Raw genomic sequence first — 11,830 nt, forward strand, 5'->3', positions numbered from 1 at the left:
GAAGGAGCAATGTCACAAAAACCTAAAGAGTATATGTTGAGGAAGGGAAAGTGTCAAGTTGCCAAGATGTTGAGAAGGATGAGGATTGAGAAAAGGCTGTCAAATTTAGCAATTAACATACTAAAATAATTGGTAATTTTGGAGAGAGTAATTTCAGCTCAGTTGATGAGTTTGGAGAAAAGTGGGGACAATAAATGTAAGAACTTTTTTTTAGTTGGCTGAGAAAGGGAGAAGTAATAGAGATGCTGGCTTCAGGGATTGGTTGGATCAAATGTGGATTTGAATTTTTGTTTTGTTTTGTCTTGCTTTGTTTTAGAATTGAGAAGATTTGGACAAGTTTATAGGTAGCAGTGAAGGAGACCGGAGATAGGGAGAGACTGAAAAAAAAGAAGGAATAATTAATAGGGGCAGTTTGCTGGAGAAGACAAGAGATGGTAGGATCACATAGAAGAGTTGGCCTTAGAAAGGGAAATAGTCCCCTCTTCATCAAAGACTGCAGTAAAGGAGAGGAGAATAGGGGATGATGTCAAGTGGCTTTGAGAGGAGTGGGAGATAGATGGGTCATAGAGAATGGTCTCTATTTTCTCAATGAAGAATGAGGTGAGACCCTCCCAAAAGTAGGAAAGAAAGAGAGAAGAGGTTTGGAACAGCCTTTGTGGGAGTGGGATAAAAAATGAAGGAGTAAAATAAGTTATTTTGTTGTGATAAAGGTTCTGTTGAAATTAGATAACATGAATTTGAAGCCAATCAAGGTTTTGCTTTACTTGTTTCTTTTCACCTAATGATCTTGCATAGGTCATTAAGAATTTTTAGCTGTTTTTCTATTATTTCTGTACCATGACCCAACTTCTTTGACATGTCCAAATTTATTAAATTTATTTAATTTTCAACTGACTCTTCGACTTTTATCATTCCAAACACAATAGTTCTACTAAGGAGGGTTGTTGTTGTTGTTTTAATGAATTTTATATTGGAGGAGTTATGCTGACATTGTTCAGAATGTGCCTTCCTGAGATGTCAAAGCCACTTAGACTTCATTTGAAAATGTAGTGTGAATTCTGGTTAGTTTGGTTATGCTCTAAATTACACAGTTGGGTATTTATTTGGTTTATGTTGTAAATAAATTAAATTAGTAGAGTTTAGAAAATACCCATTTCAAGTAAATTTTATTTGTGAGCAATGGCTAACAAAATCACAACACAGATAGGAATTCATTCTTTGAGATTATTCTTGCCTGTGGCTAAGCAACACCCTTGCTCTTCATTGTCACATACATTATAAACTTACATGAGAAATTAAACAGTTTTTCAAATTTAGGCTACACAGAGACAAAGGCAATTGCTTATACAAGTCATGTGTATTTAAATGAAAGAAGAAACTATTGTTTTGTCTATACCATATTAAGAAAAAATAAGAGCTATTCTTGGCCCAGGTAATCATTTGAAGTGAGGGGATTCTAATGAGAATTTATGTTTAAATTTCTTACTTATTTTAAACTTAATTACTTTAAACTTTGTCAATAGTAACATCATAACCCAAAATTTGCTTGGGGGGGACCAAATAGAACTTTCTTCTGTAAAATACCATATTGACTGTGATCTTTGAAATACAATGGAATATTGAATATTTACTCTTAATGTGTTCTGAGGTTGAGATTCATGTGGTAGAGGAAAGAATTCGCAAGCATTTTCAAACCTTAAAAATGGAAGAAAAATACATCTTTTAATCAGCAGAGGTTTCTCTAGAAGTTCCAGTAAGATGCCCAGATAACGTCCGTTATGAAGTTTAGAATGTATAGTATGTATGTGCTGATTATGTAGTTGACACGCGATAGTTCAGTGCAATTCATATTCAAAATGAAGCATCTACTGTGTGCAGAATGCTGTGTTAGGCACTGGGGATGTGGATGTACAAAGAGTAAATATTTGCATGATGCATGAATGGGTAAATGTTGCATTTGAATTTGTCCAAATTACCAAAAGATTTATCTTCCCATGTTCCCCACCTCACTTATTGGTCTCCATATTGTATTACTTTGTATATCCCTAATTAAGGTACTTTCTCAATTTAAAAAAAAAAATCATCTTTCTCCTTGCAATTCACACCAGAATTATTTACCTTTTCAATCTTGACTCACTTTTGGTGCAACGAGGCATCCAGATTAATCTGATCTTACTAACCTTGTGTTCCTATAATCCAAGGTACCATTAACCTAATGATGAAATTATACTCAACTGCTATACTCCATGAAGGAAAAAAAAAAAGTACCAGTTGAAAAAGATCAGTTTGAGAACTGGAAAGAGATTTATTCTTTTATTTTGCTACCACTGGCAAACTAGTTCCTTGATACAGGGTTTGGCTTCTGATGCATTAGAAAGAACATTATAGCAGTTAAATGAGTGAGCTTCCTATTATAATTGCAAGTTTTAAGGTAGCTCAATGACCACCTGTGTCAAGGTCTATAGAAAAGACTTGCACTGGCAGACTTTAAATTAGATGAATTCTAATGTTCCTTCCAACTCTATAACCTTTTCATTCTAAATTAGCTTTAACCATTATGCTTAAGAAGTTACATATGTATATATGTGTAAATATACAAATTAATGATTTTGTGAGTATGCATGATTTAGTTTTGGTTTTTTAGGTTACTATGGAATCTATAATTTAACTCTGGAATTTTAATTGTGATCATTGAATATTTCAAATCAACTTTCTTACATTGAATTCACTAGCATTAGCATTTATCTTTGCCTGTGTTGTTGTGCCAAGATGAGAAATCTATAATTTATAAGAAATCTCCCCAATTAAAAAGTACAGTGTTATGCACACAGTAGTTGATTAATAAATGCGTGTTAAATGTTATGATTATAAACATTTCTCAAATTCATTTAATATGCTTCAATGAGCCTACATTTTCATACATTTTTCATAAGCTAAAAATTAAAAAGTACAAGAATGGATTCCTCACTGAATTGCACAGGCCTTATCCAGTCAGCAATTGTGTAGGGAAGTCATTAACCTGCTCTCCTTTCTTTCCCCCCTCCTCTTTGGTTTTGTTTTTTTGTTTTGTGGTAGTCTGACCCTTGGTTATCATTGCAGAACTATGGAGGTGCAATGAGGCCCCCTCTGAATGCTTTAGGTGGCCCTGGAATGCCTGGAATGAACATGTAAGCAAATCTGTTACACTATTCTCTTTACTAAAATGACATTCTTTTTAAATCCAATAATGAGCTGTGGCTCAAACCAAGAGAGGGGGAATGTATGTATTATTTAGTTGAATAGTTGAATATCATAAAATGTTATCATTTTATTCATTTTTTTAAATGCTCTGCATATTTTTATTTTTTTCCTTTTATAATCTGTGTAAATAATGGGTGTGCCATTTTCAGGTTCCTATAATGTAAACTTTTTGCTTGATGTTTCTGTTAAATTTTAATGTTTTATCGCATGCCAATTAATAGGTATGCATGAGATGTCAAGAGAATGAGAGGAAGCTCTTCAGCATGTTGGCTAGATCTCCTGAGGCCGATATAAGAAAGCACATGGACAGGAATAATAAAGAATGGGCAAATGGTTACAATCTGTGTTACTGTAGCCACATTGATGAGTTCATAGATTCCTTATAGTACCAATTATGAAAAAATGAAGTCACAAAAAATAAAGATGTAAGCAGCATCGTAATTCAAACCTGCCATAGTAAAGAGCCTTATCTTTTTAAAATTTGATTTCTACATTTAGCCAATTAGCCATTGAAAAAGACAAGACTCACCTCTGATTAAAAAGTAAGCTTTGATAAAGCCATCCTCATTAAAAAGTAAGCTTTGGTAAAGCCATCTTCATCATTTTCTACTCCTAAAAGAACTCTGATGAGCGTTTGATTCAGCCTGTCATAGAGCAAATGGCAGAGTTTTACTGAAAAGGCTATTTTAGAAAACTGAAAAGTTATTCTCATTTGCCATTGTACTGGAATTTATTGAGAAAATTCCCATTTCGAAATTATCTAATTTACCCTACAAGTTCCATTTGCCCCAGGTTAGGTGTTATAAAAGTCACTGGTAATCTGGAGAATCCATTAATGAATTGCAGATATGTGGCCTGAAGATGGATGATCCAAAGTAATAGAGGCACTTTATATAATACTGAACATTGTGAAAAGGTGCTCTACTAGAGCATTTTTTGGATCCAACTGTATCTAGTGCACCTACCCATTAACATTTTACTGGCACTGAAAAACATGCTAGTGATGAATAATTTTGTCACAAGTTGAGCCAAAAATAAAATTGGTAAGGGCATGGGCCGTATGTGATTTCATTGGTGAAAGGAACTTCCAGTTTGGGAAACTCCCTCTACCAAAAGAGATTGACAAACATTTGGCTACTTATGGTCTCAGAGAATTCCAAAGGGAACTGGGAGGTCTAATGACTTGCCATCAGGTCACGTAGACAGTATGTTAGCTGCCTCTGGTAGTAGTTTCCCAAATATACACTTCTTTTCTAGAATTACTACTTTAATAACATCAGAATTAAAGGTAAGTAATCTGTTTTAAAAATGTAAAAAATTGAAGATAGGAATTAAACTGCCACATCATTAGTATGGATAATAACTATAATTTTTTTGGGGGGGTGAAGTTTATAGATTAACTTTGGTAATCATTTTAAAGTCATTAATATATATCTAATTTCTTCTAATCATATTTATATTACAGTTATTTGGTGTATTAGGCAAACCAGTTTTAGAGTATGAAAAGGTATTATTCCATATGATCACTTATGGCCTTAAAATGTTCCTTGAATCTCTGAAACTATAATGATTATCTTTGTTCTCCTGTGCTTGCATATATGCATAATTAATAACTCATATCCAAATAATATTTTCTACTATGGAATCTAAAAATATATTTTAAAAAATTATTGTACAGGATCTTTAATCATTAGATATATACTTTGGTTTTATGTGATCATTAAAGATAATATATGTTTATGTATATATATCCAGGCTGTGGATCCAAATATATAACAATTTTTCCATTATATCACTCTTAGGAATTTGTATGATGCTTAGATCTAAGAGTCTCCAGCATATTTTCTCCACATTTTGGTGATTATGTATTATGCTACCTTTAGGATTGTGTCCTAGTTTATTTTCATTTCCTTAGAAGTTATGTTTCCAGAGAAGAAAATGTAAGAATTTGTGCAATCATGTTTCTTTTTTAAATTTCCAGATTAAAAAAATCTTAATATGTTTATCTGAAGATAAAATAATTGAATACATTTCAAGTCTTTTTTTCTGTTTTCTAAGTCCTATACATTTGTGGCTGTCCATATTATTTTCTTAGAATAAAATGAATTTTAGGTAAGATAAGAAATGTCTATTTCTGTGAGAATCTCATATCTGAAACAGGAGGGAAAAAAGATTGCAGAGGTCTACATTCCCATTTCTTTGTTAAAGACAGTTGCTTTGACATTAATGATATACACTCTAACTCATTGAGGGCCAGCCAAGTTTTATAAAAAAATCTGACCTCTTTCAATTTCAATTTTTATTATGAAATTGCATAGCTTAAAGTTCATTCCTACACTGTATTTATATAGAAACTGCCTCTCTGACATGCCTTATGTCATGGGTTATAATGTTCATTCTTCATAATGTGATTGATATTAAAAGGGGGGACAGTCACAGAATTTTTGAATCTCATCTAATAATAATTGCCATTCAGCACCATTGTTCTTCTTCCTGCCTACCTCCTCTTACCCTAGCCAAAAATGCTCTGAAGGTTAAAGTGGATTCCAAATGTTCCCGAGCACTTGGAAGAAAATTTAGTATATAAATATGAGTTATTATTAATACTTTTCCTCTTAAAATATTAAAATGCAGTTTAATGGGAAACTCATCGGGGGCTATAAGAATAAATGAGTGTTTATAGAACATTTGAAAGTCATAAAATAAGAATTATTTTTATTCTACCTTAATAATTCTTGTTTAAGCTTCATACAAAATATACAAAACTATGATAAGGATAGCTGTGTAATATATTGTATTGTTTTTATCATGATGTTTAAAATGATAGATTCAACACTGTGTCTTGCAATCAAGGCTTTGTACAAAATTTTTGTATGAATTAGAGCCTAGAAATATTTATGGGTCACATTGCTGTCTCTGGTTAACAGGACTATCAGCCAGCATCAGGCCAACCACCAATTTAACTTGTTTTTATGCCTCTAGCGATTACTCTGATGCTGACTGACAGCTCAGCTACCCAATGACAGAGGATGTTTTAACTGAAAAGAAGCATCAGTCATATTCAGATGAAAAGAAAGTCCCAGGCATTAGTGTGAGCATGTAAAGTGTCCAATTCTATTTAAGAAACACCAGAGTAATAGCTAATGCTAGCAAATCTTCACTCTACTCCTCAGTGTCTTCTTTGGCAGATGTGGTAAGTATCCGGTAGGGGATGGCCAGAATTTCCAGCTGAGGCTGGAACAGTGCTTCTCTAAATGTGTGAATCTGTTTGTGGCCCTTTGCACGTGAACTCACTGTATTATTTGGCCCCTAATTGTTTCTCTACTCCATTTTTTATTTTTCTACATGAAACAAAGCTGAAGAGTAGGTAGTTTGTATAGAAGCACTTGTTTCCTGCCTAAATGATGCATTGATATAGGATCACCACATACTTCAGCTTACACCATAGGGTCTATGATGTCAGTAAGCCTTGAAAGCTCATCTCTGAAAGCAAGTTTTTTAGCAACTTAACTTTAGAACAAAGGTTTGTAGAGGACAGGTTATCAGACCAGGGATTTTTTTTTATCGATTGACAATAGTTTAAGAAACATAGCATTTCATACATATTTGCCAACCATGCCCTTGTTAAAATAGCTAAAACTGGTAGCTCTTGTTTGTGCGTTTGTGGCTTAATCCATGAGTATGTATCTACAAATACACATTTTTTTCTTTTGGTCTGGACCTGTGATTTCTTGGTGTAGGTAATTCCTGGCATAGAAGCAGCTTCTACAGGTAGAAATCAGCAGCAGCTCTGTAAGTGTAAGGGTGAAGTTGATTTATATTTACTCAATCAAATCACAGTGTCCTGCTTAAAGTAAATGATAATCAATTAATTTCACCCAGAGGTTTTATTAAAAAGTGCTAAAAAATACTTGGAACAGGAATGAAGAAGGATTCATATAGGCTGAGGAAACTTGGCTGTGTCCTATAGGTCATCTGTTAGTTATTAAGAGAGTCAAGATGAGTCAATTGAACAAATCAGAGCAAGCATGACTTTCTAGTAAAATTTCTGAGTAGGAATGTCCTCTGGAGGGCAGGGGGATTAAGAGAAGATTACCATTTGGTCGTGGACAGGTTTCCTGTCCCCTTTTGCTGGAGGAGGATCTTAGGATCTTTGAAGGGTCCAGGGGATTTTGGAGTTCCCATTATCCTTTTGGTATCCCAACAGTATCCCCAGAACTGCTGGCTAAGTTTCTGTTAGGAAAGGCAGTCTAGACCTAGATTCATGACTCCGCCAGGATTCCAGCAAAGAGCCTGTGCCAGGCTTGAGGGGAGCATCTTGAGCACCTCATGAATGCAAAGAACTTTCTGCAGCCAACAGCTGTGGATTACCCCTTTGTCACATGTGCTTGTTAAGCTTAAACCCACTTTTCCTTAGACCCTCTATGTACTTGCGGGAGAGTGTGTCACAGACTCTAGGAGGATATATAGTAAGTGTCCCTTTCTAAAAGCCACTGACTAAGGTCTGGCTGACTAAACTGATTCTCAAATGGGAGGAATTATATCAGTAGAAGGTATGTATCAAAGACATTAAAGAGTTACCCACCAACTCCTCAGGGGCACCCCTAAAACTCCTGACAGGGAGGTATGGCCTTGATCCACAACTCAAGATTCACCTGTGGAAGTTACAATAAGAATCCTCATAGCTTAGATAGGTCACATGAGTTATAATCTTAGAGAGTTGCCTGGAAAATTTAAATGACTTGTGCATGATCATGCTGCAATATGTTTTAAAGCCAGGACATGGGCCTAGACCTTCTTGACTCCAGAGCTAATTCTCTATGCCACCCTGCCGCCTCCCTCTCAAATATATATGTTATACTTATTGTGTGTGTGTGTGTGTGTGTGTGTGTGTGTGTGTGTGTGTAGAAAACATGGGGAGATAACCATATCTAGCTATAGTGGTTCCTATTATATTATTATTGCAAATCACAGTCACAGAGTTTCACTTTGTGAATAGTTACATCCAAAGAATTTTATGTTGTTATGGTGTATTACTAAAAATCAGCTTAATTTTTTCAGGAATAACTCTACATTGGAGAGATGGCAAGATGATGGAGATTTGAATGATCATGACTAAGCACTGTTTCCTTACCTTAAAATAACAATAAATGCACCAAATAAAGTAAAAAGAACAGCAAAATAAGGGTGGGGAATGCTCCTAGAAAATAACATTCTCATGGAAGAGGAAAAAGAGAAAGAATAATTTCACCAAAAAAGGCCTCAATGGATTGGCTAAACATTATAAGGCAAGAACAGTAAAGGAGGAGAGAATACTGGAAGGCAAGAAAAAAGGAACAGGACTTCTAGAAGGAAAACTGGATCTCACACAAAAATCTTCTGGGTGGTAATAAGCTCAATAACAAAAATACAAAGCTATCTGGCATCTATAAATGTAGAATTAAAATCAGTAAAGGAAAAAGTCAAATCAACAAGGTACATATTCGATTCAACAGTTTGGACCAGAGGTGGGGAAATTCACAGTGAAGTTTGGATTCAGTCAAAGGGCTGTACTTCAGGACCTAACGGTGGCCTTGAGGCCACAGGTTCTCCACCCCTCGTTTGGAGCATTCATTGGAAAGTATTGATTAAATGGCAGAATCTCTGAAAAATAGAATAGTACCAGTGTAAGAAGAGGTAGAACAAATAACTAAGCAAAAATTTGAAAGAGATCTACTATAAAAACGTCTACATTCTTCAATATGAATACAACATGGATAGAGGACAGAACCTAGTGAGAAAACCTGAGAATTACTGGTCCATAGGAAGCATTTGGAAAACAAGAAAAGGTTCTGAATACCATATTTTAGGAAAACATACTAAAACAGTTTCCCAGAAACTTTGAAAACAGAGGACAAACTGAAGCTTGATGAAACATGCAGGACTTTGACAGAGAAAATACTCAAGTTGAATTCACCCAGAAATTCAGTTGTGTGCTGGAAGGCCACAGGTTCCCCACCCCTGATGCAGGAAGAAACAAATAGCATATCAAAAAGTATACATTTGAATCACATGGAAATTCTCATTCAGGATGAGAAATTAAATAAGAGCCTGGAATATAATTTACATGTCAATCAAAGAATTCATGGAAGCTTGAGGCAGATGGGTAGAGTTCTAGGTCAGAGTCCCCTCAATAGGTTTTGGGGACATTTGCTCAAAGTCAAGAGTTAAATGGGAACAATAGGGACTTGTCTAAACCCATCAGACTAAGAGATGATCATGATCAGCTCCAGATAAAGGACAGATGAAAGAAAAGGATTAATCTTGGCCAGGAGACTTTCTGATGACTTTTTCTCTTTTTTTAATATCCCAGCTAATAGAAACAATAGCTCAGTTTTAATGCTCTGCATTAAAAATTATCAGCCTGCTTGGGGGCAGCTAGGTGGTGATGCAGTGGATAGAGCACTGGCCCTGGAGTCAGGAGGACCTGAGTTCAAATCCAGCCTCAGACACATAACACTCACTAGCTGTGTGACTCTGGGCAAGTCACTTAACCCCAATTGCCTAACCAAAAAAAAAAAATCATCAACCTGCTCTTATTGGAGAGACAGGCTTTGTAGACACTGTAAGAGCAGAGGACCTAGGAGATAACCCTGAGGAGTTAAAGCCTAATGAATGATAGCAGAAAGCAACTTGTTAACAATGATGCCTACACAGATGGCCAACAGACACAGCTAGACACTGAGCAAAGAGATAGAAAGCCCAGCATAGGCAATGGGAAGTCCTGCAGAGATGCAATGATGACTCACAGAGAGCAGAAACATGACGCCCAGCAGAAATCAACAGAAAGTCAAACAGTGGTGTGTCCAGAGCCCTGAGCAACCTTGCAACCTTAGAAGCACAGTTGCCCAGGCCACCGAGCTTCCTGACTTGGGTGCCCTCCAACGATGTGCCTTGACTACGTGGATTAGTGGTGTGAACCTCTTCATACATATTCTCTGGCCACAAAGTTCCCTACCTAGTATGTTCACACACATATTCTCTGCATGTGTGCCTTACCTCATGTGGTAATTTGTGTGAGTATATTAACCCATGATTATGTGGGAGGATCTTTTCCAATCTTTTTTTTTTGCTATACTGTTTGAAATGGTCTTTTATTTTGACCTAGGAGAAGCAGTCATGGCATAGTGATTGGCATACAGTCATCAGTACTGGCTTCAGAGTCAGGAATATTGGGTTTAAGTCCAGCCCTTGGCAGGTGAAGGTTATATGACTTTGGGAAAATCACTTAACCTATTTGGAGCTCCCAAGCAACTCTCTAAGATTCCAAGTAGCCAAGCAGGTACAGATTTGCCTCCATAGATTTTTCTCCTCCAGAATATCCTACACCAATGAAATCACAAATCTGGATTCTTTTTTATAAACTGTTTCCAGTGGCTTCCTCAGAATATACTAGAATATGCCCGAAGTCCTTGAGCTATGGTTTTAGCAGTTGCCGACCCACAGAGCATTTTCAACCTGGGGTCTAGGATAAGACCAGTGTTTTCTTGACTTGGTGTCCCTGACTTCTGTGACTTGCTGCTTCCTTGCCACCTTATTGGCCCCAGCTTCACTGCTGCAGTTTCTTAGCCTGGGAACATTGAAGATCCCAGTTTCAGCTAATTGGGATCTCCCAGACTTGGTGGTCACCTGAAAGCACATGAATCACCTCTCATTGATGACACACTGACCAGACAAGTTTTCACATGGAGGTGAGGGAGACCTTGTCTAGCGAAGCTTGTATCCTTGCTATTTTTGAACAAAGTACACCTCCTTCATTCAACGATTCAAATGCCTCATTTCATCCCAACATCAAACCTGAACTAAGAGGGTGCTGGCTTTAGAGCCAGATCTACAACATGGTCACTTGGGAAGTATAGAGCTCCATGTAAGGAAGTGCTACCCCAGTTGCTAAATGTACAAGAAAATTTATTTTAAAAAACATTATTATCTTTTGAACCAATAATCCCATGATTAGTTTCGTACTCGGGTTATGCATAAGAAAAAAAGACTCGTCTGTACAGAAAACTTCAAAGTAGCACTGTTTGCAGTAGCAAAAGTCAGGAAATGATCTATGTGCACAATTAATTGGGGAAAAATTAATAAATTGTGGTATGTAAATGGAATATTATTATTTTACTGTATGGTATAATAAATATGAACAATTCAAGAAATGTAGGAAGACATATGAAGTGTGATACTCGGGAATAGAAGAACAATATTCAAACCTACCAGAACTATGTAAATAAAGGTGACATTAAACAGCAACAAATCTCAGATTAAATACAGTCATAGATAGTGCTACTACCCTTTTAAACTTAGAGCCTACAGCCTTTCTTTCTTTTAACAAATGGTAAATAATATAAGTATACAGCTGTGTTTTAGTCATTTATCTATATTATTTGGCTTAACTCTTTGTAGGGATTATATTTTACTTTTTGTCTGTTTTATTTTAAAATATTTATTAATAATGCTAAACAACAGCATATGTTTGTTTTGTTGGTTTTGTTTCAAAAAGATAATTTGTTTTGTTTCAAAAAGAGACATAGGAGAATAAGTTATTTCTGTGTTG

At 35.8% G+C, this 11,830-nt stretch overlaps 1 protein-coding gene across 2 annotated transcripts in view; it reads left to right on the forward strand.

The window, feature by feature from the left end:
* The window catches only part of SSBP2 (single stranded DNA binding protein 2), a 414,580-nt gene that overhangs the window by 354,372 nt on the left and 48,378 nt on the right, over positions 1-11,830 (forward strand). For both annotated transcript variants that reach the window (XM_027864166.1, XM_027864167.1), the window contains one exon: positions 3,100-3,167. In XM_027864166.1, the coding sequence (XP_027719967.1) occupies positions 3,100-3,167 (68 nt within the window). The remainder of the gene's footprint in view (positions 1-3,099; positions 3,168-11,830) is intronic.

This window comes from Vombatus ursinus, unplaced genomic scaffold, assembly GCF_900497805.2.
Source record: "Vombatus ursinus unplaced genomic scaffold, bare-nosed wombat genome assembly UNPS02014774.1, whole genome shotgun sequence".
In the NCBI taxonomy this organism is placed as follows: Eukaryota; Metazoa; Chordata; class Mammalia; order Diprotodontia; family Vombatidae; genus Vombatus; species Vombatus ursinus.